General features: G+C 40.1%; 1 protein-coding gene across 1 annotated transcript in view; it reads left to right on the plus strand.

Annotated features, from left to right (window-relative positions):
• Window positions 1-3,747: 3,747 nt before the first annotated feature.
• LOC145494996 (uncharacterized) overlaps window positions 3,748-24,847 on the plus strand; it is a 48,797-nt gene continuing 27,697 nt past the window's right edge. The window contains exons 1-10 of the mRNA XM_081474603.1: window positions 3,748-3,854; window positions 4,320-4,648; window positions 11,761-11,917; window positions 12,759-12,928; window positions 15,622-15,849; window positions 16,721-16,948; window positions 18,766-18,922; window positions 20,927-21,102; window positions 22,091-22,714; window positions 24,171-24,401. Of these exons, the coding sequence (XP_081330729.1) occupies window positions 3,748-3,854; window positions 4,320-4,648; window positions 11,761-11,917; window positions 12,759-12,928; window positions 15,622-15,849; window positions 16,721-16,948; window positions 18,766-18,922; window positions 20,927-21,102; window positions 22,091-22,714; window positions 24,171-24,401 (2,407 nt within the window). The remainder of the gene's footprint in view (window positions 3,855-4,319; window positions 4,649-11,760; window positions 11,918-12,758; window positions 12,929-15,621; window positions 15,850-16,720; window positions 16,949-18,765; window positions 18,923-20,926; window positions 21,103-22,090; window positions 22,715-24,170; window positions 24,402-24,847) is intronic.

The raw sequence follows: 24,847 nt of genomic DNA on the forward strand, positions 1-24,847 counted from the left end.
CGTTTCAATGCAAGCAGTCCCTGCACTTGTTTGACATCGAGAGGTTTTCTTCCTTCCGCCGATTGTTAGGAGTTACAGCTTGGACCAAGAGATTCATTTCCAAAAGTAAAGGAGCAAGTCATCAGAAAAGCCAAGAGACCGGAAACAAGCAAACGACTCACTGGAAAAAGTCCTAGATCTGAAGGAAATCAGTAACGCAGAGAGGTACTGGGTTCGAGCAACTCAAAGAGAACGCTTTTTGGTGGAATTGACAACCGTGAGAGGAGGAGGAAGTGACTTGACAAGCAGTCCGCTGTGGAGATTGTCACCATTTGTGGACAGTGATGGAATCCTACGTGTCGGCAGGAGCCCAGAAATGTCCAATCTACCTTACAATGCCAAACACCCTGTCATATCACATTACCGAAGAAACGTCACATCTCAAAACTTGTCATCGCCCACATCCATAATCAAGGTCATCATAACCTCGGAGTGAACTTTACGCTTGCGTAATTATTAGGACAGAAATACTGGATTGTCAATGGGAGAGAAACAATTAAGCGATGGAAACGAGATTGTAATCTCTGCAAACTTGGAAGAAAACGCAGAGGTGAACAAATCATGGCACCCCTACCTCAAGCCAGACTTGGCAAATCATTGCGATGTTTTGCTCATTGTGGAGTCGATTTTGCTGGCGCTTTTGTCATTAAGGTGACGAGAAGGGTGACTGCAAAGCGTTATCTGTGTCTGTTTACCTGTGTGAGCACACGAGCTGTTTCTCTAGAGATAGCTTACTCACTGGATACAGCCAGCTTCCTTAATGCATTTTCCAGAATGGTCGCCAGACGTGGAAAGCCGGAGGTAATGATTAGTGACAATGGCACGAACTTCCCGTCAAGTGATAGAGAATTGCGTGACCTAGTCTCGACTCTGGATCAATCTCGGATCAAAGAACAGGTAGTTCATGACGCAAACCAGTGGCGATTTACCTCTCCCCTCCCCTCACCCCCGCCCCCTCTTCCCCGGTGGATCGCATCATGGAGGAATTTTCGAAGCCCTCTTAAAGTCTGCTACAAAAGCTTTATGTGTAATGCTTGGAGAGTCCAGAACTACGAATGAAGAGCTACTGACCGCGGTGGTCGAAGTAGAAAGAATTTTGAATTCCCGCCCGCTCAGTTATTGTCGCAGCGATCCCAACGATGAGCATGTTTTAACATCAAACCATTTCCTTTACGGCCAAATGGGTGGACAACTTGCACCCAGGGTCATCGATGACATTGCGTTCAACCCCAGAAATCGACGGCGGTTTACACAAGATATCATCACCAAGTGCTGGAGAAGACTGATGAAGAAATACCTGTCGACCCTGAACACTCGAAACAAATGCGTTGAGGAGAAACGCAACATTGATCCCGGTGATTTGGTCCTGATGGTGGATCCCAACAACCCACGAGGGCATTCGCCTTTGAGTCGAATTCAAGAGGTTTTTCCTGGACCTGACCCAACTTTTGCATTTGACGACTGATTAGAATACTTTACCAGATGGAATTAGGAACAGTTCCAACATTTTCAACTTTGAAAGGGCGCCTCAGAGTATTTCTTGAGTTTATTTTATAATTTATACATTCTTAACTTAAACTTTGTGAATGTAGAATGACTAACGTCTTTAGACTTTTAACTTTTAGCTTTATTGGTATGCAGGACCCCTCTGAAAACCTTTGGACGCAAAACTCTTATACTCTTGGCGTGTTTTTCTTTAATCACACGTAGCAACTGACACGGTTGACTCCTCCCCCTCCACAAGAATCTTTGACAGGCTTTCTTCCAGCTAATTTGATAATCATTTCTCTGCAGAAATGGCGATTAACAAGTAAAAGGCAACAGATTGTGAGACAAAAAAGACTTCTACATCATGAAAATGTTCTTCTTAGTGTTCGTGCTCTTGTTGAATGATAAGGAAGGTGCTCACGCAACACAAGGTAAGCAGACATATCGTATCGATATGCCATCTTTTCTAATTGCCGTAGTTGATTGTAACAGATGTAACGGGAGAGGAGGAGTCGTTGCGTGAAAAAAATTAAAATCAAATGAAAGAAATGTAGTAATAGACAGCTTCGAACGACTAGTACATTATAGTAAAACTGATTAATCGGTCTCGAACTCCACTCGTGACAGTTGACTCGGGATGCGCCCTTGTAAACTACGCCGCTCGATTTCGCGCCCTTGGCTATGCCGCGCGCACTTATGCTCCAACTTGAGCCTGTTCGCCGGCTATCATGCGATGGAAATCGCGAGCTCATAATCTAATTCTTAAGGTTACACAATACCTTGAGAGTGCCACTTCTGTCGAATTTTTCTTGTTAAGCAAAACAAAAAGGTCGCTATAAAATCTAACATTTCCTAGAAAATGAAAGTAAAAACTTAAGAGGTTGTCTCTGTAAAAACCGACCACTGATTTTAGTTCGAAAATTCGCTTTTTCTCATAAGCTAGGATTTCGAAGCCCTTACCTAGTCAATCACTAAAATGAGTTTTACTTGATTAAAAATTCTAATTGAAGTTTTCTAGGATTGATTGAAGTTCGGTCAGCTCGACACAAGTTGCATGCTTGTCGAAACTGGAAAATTGGCACAAATTGCCGGCGCCCTAAAAAAAATTATATTCGCTCAAAAGTCCCAATTCTTTTTTTCAACTATAGATATATCATAGCAGTTTGTTTAGCCATGTTGCAATTATAATTCAATGTCGTTCCTTCAACGGTTAAAAGAAGATTTTCTACCCGTTAAATCGAGTTTTGAACCAAACGCGAAAACAGCTCCGTCTACTTTGAAGAACACAGAAACTGCAAGGGACCGCATACGATAAACGCTGCCAACGTAGGATCTACATGAGAGCTGATACATGAGATCTACATGAGTTTCCGGTTTCTCATTTATGTATTTTCGGACCGTAGGTCTTTTCAGATTCGATACGCTGCGTTTTTAAAGCATGGTACTGGCCATGCTGTTGAATGTTTAATGTTTAGGCTGGCCTTGTCCAGCCACATTTATTCTTTTGCTTTTCGAGACACCAATCTTGACACTTTGTCTCCTTGCGCCCCGAAACACGTGATGTGGCAACGCGTGTTTCGGGGCGCAAGTGAGTTCAAAGTACGGAACGTGATATAGTAAACGGGTCATTTTGCAATTTATGTGCGTTGGCTAGTTGGGCTGGCGTAACATATCTTGGCTACACAGTGCTGACGAGCCCCAGGAAGGGCGAAACAGCTGTCCACTGTAGCGATCGTACTTTATCGGTTCTTGTCATGTTAGTGTCTCGAAATGTTTTTCACGTAGTATCAGCCTTGCAGTGTATTGTTTGTCTCCCTACTTTGAAGGCACGTTTTAAAAATGTGGCACCTGTTTGAAACTGCTGAACTAGTGATATTATCTGAAGTGAATTAAAGTGTTCTGGAAAACGTTTCAAGTGAAAAGGAAATTGTTGCTACGAGCGGGAAAGCCGGGGCAGGCAGGGGGCGGACGCGGGAGTTGAAATGGGAAAATTCTCCCGCTCGCGGTAGGTAGCTCATTTCGCACCCTTAAAGTTTAATTTTTGGGTCGAACGCTGTTGAGCAAAGACATGAAGGCATCTGCGTCCAATGACCATCGCGCTGATCTCTGTGTTTGAGTAAGGGAAGCTGTAGCAACGTAGTCGGACCAGCAGGGTGGTCGTAATTTTTTTCTGTATAGTTCAAAGAAGGATTTAGTGAATATAACAAATGTTCGCGTGTGATGTTAACAGGAATGGAAGGTTTGATTAAGGGAGATGATCAAGCATGGGTCTACTCCAATGGAAGATACCTAGGAAGGGACAATGGAAAATGGACGGTTCCTGAGAGGTAATAAGATAACTTGTGTAAAGGAAAGGTCTTGCACACGAACCAAGTGGCCCATCAGGCAATATAGCATGAGGCGACTAGGAGTATTTCTCCTCCACTTGGATAGGATGCTAGTTCATCGCAGTGTTACCCCCAGCATTAAATTCAAATTCGCCGGTACTCTTTTGAACACCTGGGTAGAGAGGCATTTTGAGAGTAAAGTGTCTTGCCCGAAAACACAACACAATGTTCCCGGCTAGGGCGTGAACCCGGACCGCTCGATCCGGAGACGAGCGCACTAACCATGAGGCCACTGTCTCCAAAATAACTTGTGTAGGGATCTGTAATGAAGAAATGGCCATTGCTTTTGAGTCTCCCTTCAGGTAAAAGTTGCATGTCCTGAGGTCTGCTTCTCAATATGTTTAGTTGTGCTCACATTTCAATGCTGTTCTTCAGTCTGAAACAAATTTAAAAATTTTCTTACAGCTTCTACTTCCCTGAAAATCTTCAAGTCGTTGCCATTTTTGTGAGAAACACTGGCGGCGCTGCAGGACTCATCGCTTCGTTCGCAAACGGCATCGTAACTGACAACAAATGGAAGTGCACAACTCAAGCCATAAGAAACTGGTACACTACCGGATTTGACGACAGCAATTGGCCAGTGGCCAGAATTCACGGCGGTAACAGCGGTTGGTTAAGAGTCAATAGATTGCCAACGAATGCTAAATGGATTGGTCCAAACAATCGACTTGCTGGCGGCTTCTACTGTAGGAGACACATGACTTACTTTGGAGAGAAACCATCAGCTGGTGGAAGTAAGTCGTTTTTCAACCATAGTCCAAATTGCACTCTCATATGTAAAATAATAATAATATGATAATAATAATATAATAATAATAGTAATAATAATGATGATGATGATGATGATGATGATGATATTTATCCAGGGAGCCCACTCGCCTTGGCGGTTTTCAGTGGGGCCCTGCAAATCATAATAAAAATTAAAAACAAGACAAGAAATAAAAGAATTGGTATCACAATATAAAACTAATTTTAAGATAATTCAGCAATTAGATAGGGCATTATTTACAAAGTTTTAAGCTTTTCCTTAAAGAAGGACAATGATTTGCTGTTTTTAATGTCATTGTCTAAATACGTTTAACCTGAAGTTAGGTACCTTAAACGTGGCTCTAACAGTTCCCAGCACTTTCCAAGACTTAGATTTTGATAGGTCATTATAACCACTCTTTATCAGTTGATGCTACAATCATTGCATCAGAGACCTGCTCAGTCATTGTTTATCACGTCCTTTTCGTGACACAGTGGGTTACCATAGCAACAGTATCATGTATGACCTGCTAAAAACACCGACGCAACTTTTGGCAAAGTTTAAAAAAATTCTGTAAATAGTTTTCAGTGCCTCCTTAAATTTTCAAAGCTAGAGGCACTTATTTCCAATTTCCGTAACCTGAACCGATTAGAAGCATTTCTACTGCCCCCTTGATGGAACGCTACTCCATCGTAGGGTTACCCCCAGTAACAAATAAACCGCTATCCATTTACAAACTTACATTAAAAGAGGCTTTGTGAGAGAAAGAGTCTGAGGATCAATATGACTAGGTGTTATCGTTTCTTTAGTTCGAATTAAGGGTAGCCAAACCGACCGAATATACCATTCACCATTCAACTCGGAAAGGACTGAGATGGGCTCCTGTCGAAATGAAGGTAACAAAAAGAAATTTATGCCTTAAAGTAGACCGAGAGTGTCCCCGGAGATCTTTGTATTAAAATGGCTGATTTTTGACTGAAGAAAAATTTACGGGATACAAAATATTTAGTCCAAACATTAACGGGATATGAATTACTTAGCCTCTACCCCAACCTCCCTTCTCCCCCACCCCCTCTATGAGGCCTCTATTCCCTTTTCCACGTGTCTAAATCATCGATGCGAGTCGGGATTTGAGTGGATTTTCGCGGGAAATACGGAAAATGTTGGAAGGATGGATTCTGCAAAATATAGAAATATTTTAGAATATGCCAAAAGCCAGAAATATCCGGCAGGGTTTTCCAAAAACGAAAAGCTAGTTTTGCGAAAATTTTGCAAAAACTTCGAATATTATTGTAAAAAGAGAAGAAGAAAAAACTTAAAACTTTAATTTAAAACTTGGAAGAACAATTAGCTCGTCGCTTCCCGAAGCACTTGAGATGGGACAGAAAGACAGCTGCTGGCCCAACGGTGAAAATGATCGCCCGCCGTATGGCATACGTAACCGGTGAAATACTGCGTCGGTTTAAAAAGTGATTTTTTTTTTCTCGTTCTTGTGAACTCGATTTTGACTATGGGTTTGCCGAGACTCCAATCTGATAGTATGTACACAACTGTCTCTATACTGCAGAGGACACAGAGATTCCATAATATCATTAGTAAAAACGGTTGAAAACTGATTACCGTATTCAGGCAATATTATGAGGTGAAACTAGAAATTTCCTATCCTTACCCATAACATGTCACTGAAAATATGGGTATGATCGGTCGACTAAGGATACCATAATAACAATAACAATAGCAATAACAATGACAATGACAATGACAATGACAATAACAATAATAGTAATAATAATTATACATTTATATAGCGCTAAAACTATGAAATATTCAGAACCGCTTTACATATAAAAAGAAGCTCACAAACTAAAACAAAGATTTATAAAAAGGATAAAATGTGCTAGAAATACAAAAATACAAAACGGCTCATGTAACTAAGATTTACAAAAATTGTAAACAGTCAGAGGCGATTTTAAAAAGATATGTTTTCAATCGTTTTTAAAAATGTCCAAAGACGATCTTGATCGTATGGCCAAGGGCATACGACATGTCATTTCTCGTACTTTCCCTAATATTATAAAGCCAAGTTTCAACATTGACTACTGGAATATATTTTCTTTGTTTTGTTATTATAGTCAACCTAACAGCTGGTTATTTCCCTTTACGCCTATTATGTTCTCATAGGGCGCGTCTCAAAAACACGATAATTATATTAGATGGAGTATCTAATAAACTGCTGATTTGTAAAGTTGTATTCTCGTTTGGAATGTTCTCGGCACACAGCCATGTACTGGACGTGGGTACCAGCATCACTAAAGATTTATATATACCAAATATTCAGCTCTCCCTTACATTTTAACATTTCCAATCATTTCCTCGTTGAATGGTGAGGTCACTAGGGATTTGGGTATCCCCTACATTTTAGCATTTCTAGTCCTTTCCTTACTCGAATGACCTTTGTCTTTGAAAGTTTACTTTGCCTTTTAATGTTCGGTTCATTTGCCTATACCATGGATTAAAGAAACGATAGCAAAGAAACACTTTGGAAGGGAATACACATATCACTAGGGATTTGGGTATCCCTTACAGTTTAGCATTTCGATCTAGTCCTTTCCTCGTTGGAATGACTTTCGTCTTTGTAAGTTTTCTTTTCCTTTTAATCTTCGGCGGATTTTCCTACCCTAAATTAAAAAAAAAACCAAGAAAAAAACAAACACTCGGGAAGGGGATACCCATATCACTAGGGATTTGGGTCTCCCTTACATTTCAGCATTTCGATCTAGTCCTTGTTCCTCATTGGAACTTTCGTCTTTGTAATTTTGCTTTGCTTTTTTTTTTTTTTATCTTTGGTCGATTTGGCTACCCTGAATTAAAGAAACGATAACAAATAAACATATTGGAAGGGGATACCCATATCAATAGGGATTTGGGTATCCCTTACGTTTTAGCATTTGTAGTCCTTTCCTCATTGGAATGACTTTCGTCTTTGCAAGTTCGCTTTTTTTTTTTATCTTCGGTCGATTTGGCTACCCTGATTTATAGATTTATAGATAGATAGATACCCACATCACTAGGGATTTGGGTATCCCTTACGTTTTAGCATTTCTAGTCCTTTCCTCATTGGAATGACTTTCGTCTTTGCAAGTTCGCTTTTTTTTTATCTTCGGTCGATTTGGCTACCCTGATTTATAGATTTATAGATAGATAGATACCCACATCACTAGGGATTTGGGTATCCCTTACATTTCAGCATTTCGATCTAGTCCTTTCCTCAGTGGAATTAATTTCGTCTTTGTAAGTTTGCTTTGCGTTTTAGATTTGGTTACCCTTAATTAAAGAAACAATAACAAGCAGACACATTGGAAAGGGAAGTAAGAGGACAGATAATCAAGGAAAGAGCGATAAATAAACAAGTCTGAGACAAAGTTTATTTCAGACAGGCAACACACACAGAGGTCAGTCACAGCTTGAGACCTGCATATTGCGTGACGGCCGTATCTCAGTGTGCCCGCTCGCATATTGATTTTATTCAATCGCCGAACCATCCGAGGTTTAGAATGCGCCTTTCTTGTTTAAAATGACGTGCATTTCAAGGATTATCGATAGGCACTAAGCGCATGTTCATACAACGAACTTTGGCGCGTGAATCCGGTTTTGTATGTCGTTATAAATGCGGACTCGGATGAGACAGTCTGTTATAACTTGTGACTATTTTCAGCGACGTTATGTGTTTATATCAAGATTAAGAAAGCTTTTATTTATTGAGACAAAGCTTCGTAAGAACATAAATGGTTTTTGAGCAGAATTATGGATGATTTCAATTGCCCCAGTCTGTGGTATTTAACGCTTTCAGTGTTTTGGGTACCCAAAACACTAGGGATTTGGGTACGGGGGTACCCAAAACACGGGGATACCCAAATCAGTGTGACACCGTTACACTCACGGGAAGATTGGGAACTAAAGTACCTGTTGTAAACACAAAATGGGCGTGGCATTTATCAATCCTTCCTTGGCTCCCCGGATCACCGTTTACTGTTCATACATGTACGTGTGCCGAGAGTTGTCCAAAAGAGTGCTTCTACAAACCTTTCAAGAGGACTCTACATGATTAAACCGGCTTCGAGGAAAACAATGGTCAGTAATACAAAGAACATCGAAGTATGTGATCGTCTCGCTCGACACGGATGAGGAACGTATAAATGTACTTTATATACAAACCTACAGCTGGAAGGAAGAGCTGGCAGTTTTAATGCTACCTAGGTTTCAACGATCGCTACAAAGGACCAAAACTTTAATCTTGAAGCCAGGTAAGAGATTTACGTGAATTAATCGGACCACTTTACGGAGGCGAGTGTGTTAGTTACTTGCTGGAATATTTTCAAAATTTTCTGAACTTTAAGCAGTCGTTAGTTTTGAAAACCAAGAGGGCAGACAAATTTTATTATTGTTTTAAGTTAAGGTACACTTATAATTTCTATTCATGCAGTTCAGCAGTTTCAAACAGGTGCCACATTTTTAAAACGTGCCTTCAAAGTAGAGCTATTTTCGCGTTTGGTTCAAAACTCGATTTAACGGGTAGAAAATCTTCTTTTAACCGTTGAAGGAACAACATTGAATTATAATTGCAACATGGCTAAACAAACTGCTATGATATATCTATAGTTGAAAAAAAGAATTGGGAATTTTGAGCGAATATTATTTTTTTTTTAGAGCGCCGGCAATATGTGCTATTTTTCCAGTTTCGGCAGGAATGCAACTTGTGTCGAGCTGACCGAACTTCAATCAATCCTAGAAAACTTCGATTAGAATTTTTAATCAAGTAAAACTCATTTTAGTGATTGACTAGGTAAGGGCTTCGAAATCCCAGCTTATGAAAAAAATCGACTTTTGGAAGTAAAATTAGTGGTTGGTTTTTACAGAGACAGCCTCTTAACACGCGCGCGAGTTATTTTTTAAAAAAGGTTTTTATAAACAAAAATTAATAAAACAGTTAGGTGTCATAATCCACATAGCGGCGTCGACTTTTTGCTCGAAACAGCTTCCTCCGGTGGTTCTTATTACAAGGGCCTCATTAGGATTTTTTGTTGACATGCTATTTCGCAGTGGAGTTCTCGAATTAATTCGTTCTTCCCTGCCGCCTATCACTCTTTTTTGAGGTCATGAAACGTGTTTAAAAAAGAAGATAAAAGTCCTGGGACAGCGAAAAAATCGAAGCCGGGACACAAGAAGAAGACAAAAGCAGAATTCCTCGAAGGCAAGAAGAAAACTTTGACCAACAGCGGCAAGGGATCGTGCGTACTTATACCTGTGCTTTTACCCCGCTTATTTCTCTTGGTTTTTCCTATTTCTCACGAGCGGTGAAGACCTCTCTATAAACGCATGCTGAAGTTCAATAAGGAGAACGTGACTGTTATACTATTGTTGCCTTGGAATTCCCGCGAAAATCATTTCGCTTGCTGTGAACGCTAGGGGTGCCATGATTTCACTGGCTGGCGGCATATTCTGTTGACATACATCGGAGTGAAGGCGTGACATGTTTACAACTCTTCAAACGGCGATAACTCGCAAAAGTTTTTCGCCAGAATGCCATCTCTTTAAATGGATTAATAGGGTATGTAGAGTTGGTAGATTGTCACGAGATTTTGCCAGAATGTCAGTTGAGGATCAAGGAACAAAAGCGCGTCGGGGATTTTTTATATCATGAACATTTCTCTTGTGACAGGCGCGAACGTAATAGGGTGGGCAAATTATTCGATAACTTTACGGGTCTATTAAAAGATAATCAATAAGAATACAGGAAACCTCGACACCCTTTGAGAGATTGTTGCTTGCTGATTAACACTGTGCAGTTCAGTTATTAAACATTACTGCTTGCGTTTGATACCCGATTAATTCGGCCGAATGACAGTCGGTGGTTTTCCGTTTTCCAGCTTCTTTCTCCTCAACAAAACAGTGATTATTTTTCCCGAATTGCACAGTTTATAACCTTTCTATTGATATATATAGTTTGTGGTAGTTTCCTTATAAAACAACGCTGGTACGAATTTATTTCTGAAGTGCACCCGCAAAGGTATTGTGTAACCTTAAATATATATTAAAGCTTATTATATATTTATTTTTATATAATAACCAAATCAATGCACGCGCTCTGATTGGTCAATCAGCTATGGTTTATTGTGCCAGTAAACTCATGAAAATTTCGCATGTCTTCTGAATTATCGCCTGCGGCTTGTGATTTACGAATTCTTCTCGCGTGTTCTTCCAACATCCCGCGTGGTTTATCAGCCTATAAACCATAGAAACTTGTGGCCTATTGCTTATAAAAACCTTAGCCTGTGCTATGGTAAGGAACACTGTTTGGTATACCTTTCATCCAAAGTGTTACGATATTGATGCAATCTAGGCGTTTCTATTCACTTCCTGTCAAAGTGTTTACAGTCACGACTGTCATGGAAACGGTTCTTTCTGTCTAGGATTACCGCCTTTATATATGCTCTCGTGAGTTGCTGTTAACGAAACGAAGAAATCTTACTTTCAGTATTTAAAAGGTGTCATAATGACGTCATAGCTGTTGGTAATGGTGGTAGAACCAGAACTCCTTATAGAGCATTTTCAAATGACAATGACCATATCTCTCTTTTGGGAAGTGCAAAAATTTCCTATTAATATGGTCGCCAAGACAACGCTCTGTATGCTAGACACCCAAAGTTTCCAGGCCTTCATGCCTTAAAGTAAGGTTGAGCCGTGTGGGCATGAAGTGTTTTCGTTAATAACAGCGGAAAAGGGGGGCGGGGGGGGGGGGGGTAAGAGGACGAGAGCCTGCTCTGTCCCCAAAGAAACTCCCTAGAACTGCCACTAACAGACAACCAAAGTGCTGGTAGAAATTCCAACCTAGTAAATTTCTGCTTAATTACACTCGCATAAGTGCTTTACCTGGTGTGGGCCTCGAAAGGGGTTGAGGTGACGCATTCAGACAGTATTCAATATTCTTGTTCTGTGGTCTGGTGTTATCCTACGCATACCTGTCCTGCAATGTGTTTTCTCAAAGACAACTCATCTACATATGTAATATACATAAGATGTTTGCCTTCCCTTATACAGGATGTGGTTCGGTGGTTAATAACACACTAAAAAGTCCTGGATATCCTAACAAATACCCAAACAGTATGGACTGCAGTTATACGATTCCTATACCACACAACATGACGATGAACATTTCCTTCATCGATTTTGAATTGGAGGATCATTCATCATGCAGGTAAGCACATAGCTGTCACTTCAAGCTTTTATATCTACTGCTGTCTACAACACGATCTGTTTCTTCCTTTAACTTGTTAAGGATTAATTGGAGTGTAGTGAATGAAATTTGATGAGAATCTTCGTGCTTTATGAAAAAGGACAGCTGGTCAGAACAGAACTCGGATCGAATCTTAGACTCTTGCAATGTCCTTTGGTGGGGCCGGGGGGGATACACAGGCAACTCTGGTTAATTTAGGGTGATGTCTTCAACTAAAAGACAGCCGAATGTTATGAAAAGTTGTTTAATAACCTCAGTTAATAAATAAAATAGTTTCTTGACAAATTAATCATTGAATCTTTTGCAGATCACTGTGTGAATGTTACTGATGATAAACTAACTCAGTTGTTAAGTAAAACTTTGATCATGATAGCGGCGCCCTGCATGCCTTTACATCATAATAAGCAACACATTTGAATTCATGATTTAAACTGAAGCGTTTAGTTTGAGGGAGGAGCCATTTTGATAGCTTTGAGTGCATATAAAGCTTCTGCGTTCTAGCGGAATAGGAAAAAAATAGAAGCTCTTCTCCGCTTTGCCAGCCTGACATCTTGTCAATCTCTTTGGCATGTCACATTTCCCCGATATAGACCTAATAAGACAAAATGCGAAAATAAAAGTAGCCGTGGTATATTGTCATATCCGTTATTGGTATATATGGGTTCCAATATTCTCCGTACGGTCCCGACCAAGCTTGGCTATGAAGGAAGTGAGATATCTGATTGCTTTATCTTAGTTAATGACCCTTTGAACTAACTGAGTTGGGTAATAACGGCCACTTATTTCCGTTTCTTATTCACAGGTATGACTATCTAGAGATTGTTAATGACGGAAGAATGGTTGGTAAGTACTGTGGCCAGAGGACTGGGCAGAACATTCTTTTAACTGGAAACCAGATATCGATAAAATTCTACTCAGACGTTTACGTAGAAAGAAGGGGATTCCAGATATATTTCAATGTTGGTCCACACGGTAAGTACTTTACCTCATTTCTAATGTTTGTTACATAAAGATGGATATTGAGTATCTTTGCCACCTTAAAAAAACTGTTAACAGGCCTGTTTAACGAATGTAGCATGTCTTAGTTGCTACAGTTCGCCGAAGGTACGTTTACGTGTCCGTCAGAGACTGTCCTTAAATCGCAGTGGAATCCCTAACATAACTCGCTCTGAAATTATGTTCAGCTGTGTCATTTAATGTATTGGTGCTAGCAGTGTTATACCTGTAAACACAAAAAGTAATGACCAGTAAATTTACACCCTTGCAGCCGCTGTTATTATTTTTTGTTTTTGGTTTGTGAGCCCGGGAAGGGGGACTGGGACTCATGACATCATGTCGTCATTTGACGCCTCAACGATGTCACATTTAAAAATGTCCACCATCTGCTTTTATTTATTATTGACAGTTTCTCATTACAACAATTATTACCTAATACAATTTATAGAGTTTGATACAAATTATTATTCCATAAGAGAGAAAACTGCCATATATCAAAATTCACTCACGACACCACACAGCAGGCAGATCTTTGCAATAAATAAATAGCGAAATACTACAGGAAATCTACAAAGGTTTTGACAGGACTGCATCCCATCTTTTCCTGATACCGTAAATCCTCGAATTAATGCCCAGGGCGCTTATTTTAAATTTAGGAGAAGATGGGGGGCGCTTAATCGAGGAAGGGTGGGGGGGGGGGGGGGCGGGGGCGCTTATTTAATTTTTCCCAAATCGTGGCCTGGCATGATCATTTTTTAAATACATCGTCTACACGTACACAACATAAGCGGTTTATCAACCTAAAAAGCTGGTCCCAAAGTTTAAATCGCGGCACCGTTAGTACTTAACGTGTTCAACTTTTTCACTTAACGGTCCTTAACGTGTTCACAAACTGAAACAATGTACAAATCTAATACTACATGGTGATAACTATACATCCTTTCTTGGCCCAGTTCTCGTCCGAAAAATGGGGGAAGGGGAGGGGAGCGGCGCTTATTCGAGGGGGGGAGGGCGCTTATTTTAAATTTTGGCCAATAGGAGGAGCGCTTATTCGAAGGGGCGCTTATTCGAGAGGGGGCGCTAATTCGCGGATTTACGGTAGTTGCGAACTTCCCATTTGTTTTGGTATACTCAAATTCTTTTTTTCTAACTTAATTTTAACTTTGTTTAGAAACATAGCGAAATCAGAGTATCACAGTCTTGAATTTCAAAACTCTTTAAGAAATGTCTTTGTAACATGCAAAATCTCAATAAAACAAACATGTATGTACCTTTAGAGCACCTTTAAAGCTGAGTTGCGCCCAAGCAATGTAGCGCGTCCGGTGTAAACTGTAGATACCTAAAGCCCTATATCAAATTGAAGCTTACAGAGCTGGTTATCTTTCAAACTATACCAAGAATTTTAAAACTAAAATGAATTGTCGAATTTTTTACGACATCTAAACATGAGCATCCAAATCACCTTTGGGGTCACTTTTGAAAGCTGCAAGTCAGAGGGAATTTGTTTGTTTGCCCTCAGATTTGAACAGTAGCTAGTTTGACATGTAAACAACAAAACGTGTCTGCGAATGTTTTTATTATTTCTAAACATTATTTGTTTTCTCTTAGAGCGATTTTTCTACGATCACTTCATATTTTTTTAAATCCTATTTCGAAAATGACCTGTAGCTCTTCACTGAAATTGAATATGGCAAATCGCAGACCCATGTTCTTTTAGCGCTTTGGGTCCGGAAACTGAGGGACAAATTAAATAAGTGAAAAACGAAATTCGCTTTGACGTGTATCTTTCAAAAGGTGATTCGGACGCTCGCATTTGGAGGTCATAAGAAATTCGGCATTTCATTTCATTTCAAAATTCTTGGTAGAGGTTAGACAGCTTTATAAGCTATATTTTGATATGGGAGATTAGGTATCTAAACTTAAAACCGGACGCGCTATTTTGGTTGAATGTGAGACACCTCTAAAGGTATACGGTAACCTTAATTTCTGTTAAACATCCTTTACAGACATGGTTGATCTAGAGATGTCAAACCGAGTAACCAAACTCTTGACAGACCCAAATATGCCCTGATAGATTTTGGGAAAGTCACAAAGTGAGGAAAGTTCAAATTCAGCCAAGGCACCTTAAGCCCCACGCCTCCCCCTCCCCTCGCCCCCCTCACCTTCTCTCCCAGGGTCAAATAGAATGAATGTCCAGACAGGAACGAAATTCTGCGTTTCTTATACTGTATCGCCATATAAGTAAGAATTCTTCTTTTTTTTCCTAAAAAGAAAAATGGAGTAGACATGTTGTTTCTTTGCTGTTGTTGCTTCTTTGTTAAGAATGGGTTAAAGCGCAGTTTCAATGAGCTAAAATAATCAAGTGTAATTTATTTCTACACCAAAAAGCGATGACCAAGACTTAATGATTGATTTGTATAGTTTTAGTATCAAATGAACTTCAAGAAATAGACCCCGCAAAAAAAAAATCCTCTCGCGTAAGATAAAACAATATACAAAGTTGTAAATAGTTTATGTTCTTACTGGTGTTAGCGGTTAGTTTACTTCAGATTGAGATTAACACTGTACAGGTGAGTCTTTAGTCTTCTAAGTATAACCCAGACTATTAATTATTAATCTTAAATAACATTAATTACAGCGCTAACTGAATTGAAACATCACTTTACTAGTGCCACCCAAGATTGTTTTAGATGCTGCAGTGAGAGTAGAGCCAGGTAGCCAAGTGCAGTGTTCAGCCATTGGAACCACTCCCATATACATAGCATTGATACGGAACTTCACAGTGGTGATGAACACAACAAACATTGCAAGCAGTAAATTATACCAGGAAGGTAACTACACCTGTGTGGCCACCAACAAGTATGGAACTGATGTAAAGCACTTCGTAATAAAAGGAGGTGAGAAAATAAGATATTTTGAAACTAACCCTATGCGTTCTGAATTGTGACTAGTATTTGACACATACTTATTGTAAGTCAAAACGGACAAAGGGAGGGGGTACGTGTCCCTTCCCCCGAGGAGGGGAGAATCTGTCCATAACGCATTTATTTCATCTTTATAATCTTTCTGATATGTTGTCATGAAAATGCAACCAAATGTTGTGAATTCATCTGAGGTTTCCCTGGAAGTAATTTGCAGTGACATCTACATGCAATGGCATGTGATGGCATAGCAAAGTGATGCGTTTTTTTTTCTTTTCCAAGGACAAAAACAGCCAGAAATCAAAATGGATCATGAGATAATTAAGATAACTTTATCTAAACAGGGTAAATAATTGCTCCATCCATACAATGTTTAATCACGCACTAACTGACTGACTGACTGACTGACTGACTGGTTCACTCCCGCCGCCACCCACAGTCTCACCCTCACTCAGTTGTTAAGTCTTGGTTTAGTCAGAACGTTAACTGCATGGACTATTTAAAAATTATTCCATGAGCGTGCATTGAATATGAGATGTTAGATAGGCAACGAGGCGCGTAGCACTGAGTTGGCTATAATCATCTCATATCCAACAAACGTGAGTGGAATAATTGTTTTATTAAAAATGCCCCCAAAATAAAGAAAACTAAACTAAAATAAAAGTAAAAAGGCCCCAAAAATTCACGCATACGTTTACCATATCTGTAGAGCATGGTATAATGGCTCATAACCCATGATGGCTAAGCCAATGAAAACTCTCGAATTGCATTATCCAATGATCTAGTTTTTAATAACGAGTAAAAAATTTTTAACTGCTAACTGAATTGAAACATTACTTTACTATAGTGCCACCCAAGATTGTTTCAGATGCTGCGGTGGGAGTAGAGCTAGGTAGCCAAGTGCAGTGTTCAGCCACTGGAACACCTCCCATGTACATAGCATTGATACAGAACTTTACAGTGGTGATGAACACAACAAACATTGCAAGCAGTAAATTATACCAGGAAGGTAACTACACCTGTGTGGCCACCAGCAAGTATGGCACTGATGTGAAGCACTTCATAATAAAAGGAGGTGAGAAAATAAGATATTTGAAACTAACCCCACGGAGAGGGTTGCAAAGGGGGTGGGGGTGAGGGGGGGGGGGTCCAATCATGCGTCACGCTGAATATTTCTATCAAATCACGCATCACAGAGAAGTTTTTCACCAATCACGCATCACTTAAAAGGAAGTAAGTGCGTTGCCAATTTTATCTTCTCAACCCTAACAACGTCATTAAAAGCAGAACTCTGCCGATTCAACCACAGAAATATATCGACAAATATTCCAAACATTTAACCCTGAAAATGCCAATTATCGGCCAAAATAGAAGTGGTGATGACGTTACGGCATTCTGGGAGGTTTGGTCTGCATCCGGTAGACTCCTGGATAATCAGGCTCCCAACAAGCATGTAAAAAAAAAAAAAAAAAGGGTGAGAGGAGCGAGCCTTGCAAGGTGGGATTTTTACCTCTCCAGACCTCTCTCGGCTAGCTCCGCACGCATGTTATTTCCTTCTCCTATAGCACAGTCAGATGCGAATTGAGAAGACATCTTCTGCATCTTTGCTATTCTTTGAGATACAGGCATTTATATTTGTGTCAAAGCTTTACCCCCGGAAATACGTGCGACAACTGTTTTTATGTCTGTAAAGGACATAATGTGGCTTTTGAATTCAGCTGGGTTTTTACGACGACCTTCATTAAGTGCATGTGGTACACAAATGTTTTCTCTCTGTAGGGGGTCATTGCTTGCAGAAGCGTCTTCTCGGGCGGCATAAAATGATTCCAAACACTAACTCTTCAGTTCAGCAGTTTGGGACAACATTCTTTCAGAAATAAAAACAGAAAATGATATCACGTCTTCTACGGTATATCGATCTTTATTAAGACTCTATTTACTTTGAATGAATGGTCTCCTTCTAGGTCCAAAAACATTCACCTATCAAGGAAATCTACGTGGTAAATCACGCATCACGTACCTCTAAAATAGCAAATCACACATCACGTTGTGATGTCCTGTCCCACGTCACGCGGCTAATTTGGTCTCAATCACGCGTCACCCTACTAATTTTGGGGACATCACAAATCACGCAAAAACCATTTGTCACCCTCCATGTATACTGAATTGTGGCTACTATTTGACACACTCTTATGGTAAGTCATAACAGACGAAGGGAGGGGGTACGTATCCCTTCCCGCGAGGAGAGGAAAATCTGCCTGCACGCATTTGTTTCACGTTCACAATCTTTCTGATATGTTCTCATGAAAATGCGACCAAATGTTGTTAATTCATCTGAGGCTTCCCTGAAAGCAATTTGCAATGACATCTAATGGCATGTAATGGCATTTGATGGCATCACAAAGTAATGTTTTTTTCCAGGTCAAGAACAATTACCGTATAAATGATCCACGAATAAGAAACTTTGCCACGAAACCAAACACTTGATAAATAAATTGTATCGCGTGGCGTACTCGACTGCGAACCCTTTACATACTGGTCAGCGGATTAGTAAAAGTCCAACAGAAATCGAAAGATCGAGTGAACCTCAGATCCATAGCTATATCTGGGATTAATGACTACTTCATTATGCGAGTTAAAAATGAGATAAAGGAATCTGTGTGTTTTGGTGCCTTGAAGTGGCTTGATAGGCACTTGAAGGGTTTTGAAAATGACACAAAAAAGTTAGAGAAATAAATAAATATTAATAAATAAGTATTAAAATAAATATCTTAATTTACCACTCCCCCGATGCGGCTTTTCAGGGTCAATGGAAACAAACAGTTGCAGGGAATAAAACTATTCAGTCGATATTAACTCTGTCTTTTTATTATTTTGATTTGTTACATGCAGGGTGTGGTCCAGTGATTGAAAATACACTCAGAAGTCCCGGATATCCTAACGACTACCCAAATAATACAGATTGTATTTCTTGGGTTCCTATTCCACAAGGCATGGTGATTAATATTACCATTAACAAACTTTACCTGGAGGATAGTATATCTTGCGAGTAAGTATTGATTTTTAATGTGTTAACAAGTCGCGAATGTAGGGAGAGGTCCAGTGTGGAAGGAAACCTTTCAGCTGTGAGCATGTGCTCAGTTCCTTCAACAACTTTGAGTTCTTAAAGCAGCGTAAGGCTGAATATCCTTTGTTTTATCACCAAGTAATAATTGAATGTTTTTCAATTTCAGTAACTTTTTAATAACAAGGACGAAAAATTCTGAAACGAAATTATAGCTGCAAGTTAAGGGGCCCTTAAATCAACCACACCTTTGTCTTTGCTTACTGCGAGGGTTTGGTTATTATATTTTATTCGCAGCATGTCAAAACGAAGGAAATCACAATGAAACTACTAAAGATAATTTAACATACTTTCAGGAACACAACTTACAGTAGAGCAAAAAGATTTCGCTTCACTATGGAATATCAATAAGTTTTATGGTATCGAAAATGGCGAAGGCTGTCAGTAGGTCCATTAATATGTATATCTACCCGAATTCGCAAAAACATGCCCGCATTAACTCAAAGACAGTCCCACCGGCTAGAAGTCATCTGACTAACCCCTGGCTAGGAGATTAGCCCGTCACGCATGCACGTGGCATGGACCTCTGCAGCAGGGTGCTATGTCACGTTAACACAGAACCATCAAATCGCCCAGATATATGTTTTATTTTTATCGTCATCATGATAAAGTCTTGACAGAAACCGCGAGGAAAGATAGTCATCTAGATTCTTAAGATTGGCACACAGTGGGGAACACGTTGCACACATTAGACACGTTGCAGCGACATTTTCCTAGTGTGAAAGTTTTGCTAGCGCGTAAAAGGGAGCAGGGATGGCACAGAGATGAAAGCGATCGCCTCCCAGCAATGTGGCTGGCGTTCGATTCCGACCCGGTGCCATGTGTGGGTTGAGTTTGTTGTTGGTTCTCGCCTTACTCTGAGGGCTTTTGTCCGGGTTCTCCGGCTTTCCTTCTTCCACAAAAACCAACATTATAAATTCCAATTCTACCAGGATAGAGGACCTGCTTGGAAACCAGCTAAGGCTGAGGTAGTTTCCTCTCTTAATATTGTCATTTACTTTTAACTTACGTATTTATTTATAATGCGAGGACAACGCAAAGTGTTGCATGAAATTCAGCCAGTTCGAATTTGTCGGTAAGGAAGAAGGGACGTAATGGCCCCAGTTTTAATTCTCGCATCGTGAGCACTGCTCTTGCCAACTGTCCCCGCTATAAAAAAGAAATGAACCAATACCCTCTTCGTCTGCACAAGCTTGCTCACTGTCCCTGTAACATGGCTTCTATGCGTACACGCGAAGGGGCTGGTCCCCGCTTCATGATGCCACCACATGTCCTTATTAGTGTGTGCCGGCCGACCTTTACACTTTTTGCGCTTGCCGTTCTCGGGTTCTGATGAATGATAGAATACAAGTCACTGAACCAAACCTCGCAATATTTGCATAACAACACTACTATAAATTTACTCAGTTTTTATAGCGCGAGAATGAAGTGAGAAACTACAATAGCACAGTCGGCTACACTTACCGTGCTCTTAAACTTAACTTAACACATTGCCAAGTAAGAAATTACGCGACTTTTCAGTACACACTCCGCTCATAAGGAAAATGGCTGGAGGAATAAATATGACATGCGCGTGCGTGATGCACTTCCTAGTGATCTCCAAGCTCGTATCTCGATTCTTCGCTCAATTCTGCACAAGCAAGTGACTCTCGAGAGCTCTGTTGCAGGATCGATTTTGATTGGTTTAAAAGAAAAAAACAAAACAATAAAAGCGACCAGAATAAAACAACGGGAACCTGATTGAGGCACATGATTTTAGCTAGGAATGCGCGTTTCAACCGGAAACGGGATATTTTCAGATTTTTAATAAGTGCTTTTCAGGGTTTGCTCGATTCTCGAGTGCTAGTAGGGGAACGAATAATCTAGGTTCCAGGTTGAAATGACCCTTTGTTAAAGAATGTCACTTGTTTATGTTTCATTTCTTTGTAGCCGAGATTATTTACAGATTACCAATGAGAAGAGCCGGGTGTTTGGCAAGTACTGTGGTCACATGACTGGAAAGACAGTTCTTGTATCTGGAAATTATGCCTTGATTAGATTCCACTCAAACAGCAAAATTCAAAACAGAGGATTTCTGATGGAGTTCTCAGCTGTTGTGCCACCCTGTAAGAAATGATAATTGATAATGAGTTTGATGCTTTTATGACTGAGATAATCGCTTTAAAACGTGTTGAGGCACAGAAGAGGGATATTTCTCCAACAACTATAAAACCAAAACTGATTAGAGCGAGTACGCATGTATCTGTATGAGTGACTGCTGGGGACGATAGAAGTTGATACAGATAATCAATCAATACAATGAATAACGATTGCACGATATCTATAGACATAGATAATGACTTTGAAAAACGATACAAATTTGAAATTTTGCAACACATGCTACAAAGCTTTGAATTCTCGAATTTTACCTCGAGATAGCCTCCCTTAAGACAAGTGAAATATGAGTGCCCAAGTGAGTGCCCAAAGGAGTTTTTATCTTGAACACGTAAGGAATAATTAACAAAAACTTTGTCCCCCTCCAGAAACTCGAAAGGCCTTCCATTCCTTGCTAAGTGAGATTACCAGGTTCAAGCTGCATGGGGTAGCCTGCTTAGGTGGCGGGATTTGTGAGCGAGTGATCCTAAGCTAACGAGTGAAATTTAACTTGACTCCTCACCAATTCCCTCGTGGCTTTGCCACTCGCGTTCACTCTCGGTTTCGCCGCTAAAACCAAAAGCTCTTACGCACAAAATCCCGCAGCTACGCAGGCTAGCCATCGGGAGTTAGGCAGTTTTGGGGCAAGTCACGTGATACGTTCTAGTCCAATAATAGGAAAGTGTTCATGATATAACACCCAGGACCCTTGTGTCGAGTGGTAGGGTCTCCGGGAAAAAAAGTTCACTTTTTTCATGTGGTCAGCTGTTAGCTACCTTTGAGGCCATATGAGTCCCGTGCAGAAGCAGATTCGCCACCAAATGGTTAACTCCAAAAGGCGGGTTAAAATGACCATAGAAAACCAACTCGGAAATTCTTGTCCTATAGAATGTTTCTACTGCTATGGTATTTTCATGTTATTTCTGGCGATGTAAAAAAAGGTTTATTTTTTACTCTTAGCTGTTCCAGAACCTATCGCCTTCTACCCCTTGAATGCTCGCTATAAAGCCACAGAAAAAGAGAACAGGCAACTAAGGGGAACCCTGGGAGATGTTGCAATTACAAATGGACCCTACAACAAACCAGGCGGAGCGTACATGTTTCATGGCACTGCAAGCAGCTACATCGAGTTTCCGAATGAAGGGGGCCTGAACACTCGGTTCTCAATCACACTGATGTGCTGGGTTCAACCCGGAGGCCAAGATGGACCACTATTCAGCTATGGATCTTTTTGTAACACTATCTGTATCTCGATTTACAACGGCAAATTCAGATTCTTTGCTCAAATCGTCAAACTTCACTCTTTTCAAACACTGGCTACAAGTATAACAACTGAGGTTCTTCCAGCTGGAGAGTGGGTTCATGTTGCAGCAAGTTACGATCACAACAGCAGAAATAACTCGCTGTATATCAACGGTCATTTGAGAGCCTGGCAAAACATTGGCACAGGTTATGAGGTTGCAAGCGCCTCCCAGAAAGTTCGAATGGGGGTTGTTAATAGCTATTTCAAAGGGAAAATCGCGGAAATGAAGGTGTACGATGTCGCACTGAACGAGACACATATACAAACATCGATAATACAAGGTAACTGAAAAACAATATGCACATTTTCTCGAAATCATTGTCTCGTTACCCTCCCCGATGATTTCCTTAGGGACAGACCATTAGAAAAGTGATGGGGGAGGGAGGTGGGGAACAGTAGGATTGAATGGTTTGCCTTTAATGAATAAAAAAGGACATATGTATTAAGTACATTATCAAAAACATGCCAGAAATTGGCATAACATAATTAAAAATTAAATGTACACGTAACTGATTAATAAAACTAAGTCATATAATGTCCAATTGAAGAAGGACTGGGGGTATAGCTGCCTTTATATATGTTGAACGTTTACTTTGGTCAATTAATACAAGTTGTGCTTTTGAGCCAAGAAAACACTTCCCTACTATTGTTGGTTATGAGAAGTTCATGTACATTAAATTAAAAGAGAATTAGAGAGTTTTGTGCCATTTAGAGTTTACCGTTTTGCCGATTTTGAAGTGTTTTGGTCGAGTACCATTCCGTGTCCGCTCACGATCAGTGTATGTTGTAGGTACACTAGCTGCAGTTTAAAACAAAATCAAGGATCTAATTGTCTCCTTTCAATAAGGAGAAAGTGATTTTTGTTTATTCATATTGTGCCTGGTAATATTGTTGATTTCTGAATGACATTTCTGGCTATTGTAGTATGAATTAATTTATGTCACCTTATATTTGTCATTTCATGCAGTGTGAGGAAAACACTTCAGTACACTGTTAGACATCTTTATTTATTAATAATAATATAGCAGGGCCTGAGGTAAGGCCCCAAGAATATTTTGAATAAGAATTATTTCTAATAGACACTGGCAAATTTTATATATTAAATAAAAGTCACAATTGGACCTTTCTTCTGCATGAGTTTTTTTTTCTTTATCTTCTTTGCACAAATTTTTTTTCTTGGCATTTTCCCTTGCATGAATTTTTTTGGGGTTTTTTCCCCACCCCCCCCCCCCCCTCCCCATCACTTTTCTAACGGTCTGTTCCTTAGTTGATAAAACTCCCGTTATTGGACAACTTTGCAAGAGGTAACAGACACCCGTTTCAGGATACCACTTCGCAAAACAATGTCTCGCAGAGGACAAAAGAATGATTAATAGAACCGGAGAATATCGAGAGCAGACAAGCCTGTAAGAGTAAACGGATTTCGTAATTTCTGTTGTTTCACGTCGTCTGAAAATAAGTGTGCACGTACGTTCACACGCTAAAAGTGACACGCAGTATCTTTTTAAGGCTGTTGGCCACCTTTTAGAATTCTCTCATGGGTTGTTTTGAGCACGCACCTTGACCTTACTCCACAAATATAAATACATGTGTGCATCATTGTGTCAACTAAAACCATGTTTTGATGTAATCTGTGCCTCTCTTACAGCAAGATGTGATTTGTTTAAAATTAATGTTAGCAAACATGGTCAGTCAATAAACATTAAGGGTAAAAGGCTTTTATTTCTAACCGATTAGTTCCACCAACGGTAACATTCCCAGCTGCTCTGTTAGCAATACAAGGAGGCATGCTGTCATGTTCAGCCAGAGGAACTCCTCCAATATACACAGCACTGATACGGAACTCTACAGTACTGGTGAATACAACAAACACTGCAACCATCCGTCTGGACAAGGATGGAAACTACACCTGCCAGGCCATCAACCAGTATGGAACTGACATGAAAGAACTCCAAGTCAATTTCACAAGTAAGAGTTTTTTCTTGTCTAATCTCTCTTTTCTTGTCAAATAAAGTACAATGTTTGAGAGTCAGTCCCAGGTAAACTTCCGGAAAACGCCCTGTGATGGCCCTCTGGGTCCAATGCGCTAAGCCCCTGTACTGCCAAAACCGATGGGTTGGGAGCTATAACTTTAAGTGAAGCTTCATGCTGTCCATATTGTTATCAAAGAGTTCTTTCTGACTATTTGTTGGCCATAGCATCTCATGATTTAACTGACATCTTATGCAGTGATCGCACTTAAGGACATATCTTGAATGCCCTCAATCCTGACCATAACGTTTGAGACACTGTTATTTTTCCATAAAAACCAGAATCCAATTTACTCCCCCTCCCCCTCTGGACAATGCTGGGAGTCAGGAGTCAATGACTTGTAGAAATGGCCAAATAATTACTTCTAAAAGAGATTTTATAAA

Source organism: Orbicella franksi, chromosome 1, assembly GCF_964199315.1.
Source record: "Orbicella franksi chromosome 1, jaOrbFran1.1, whole genome shotgun sequence".
Lineage (NCBI taxonomy): Eukaryota > Metazoa > Cnidaria > Anthozoa > Scleractinia > Merulinidae > Orbicella > Orbicella franksi.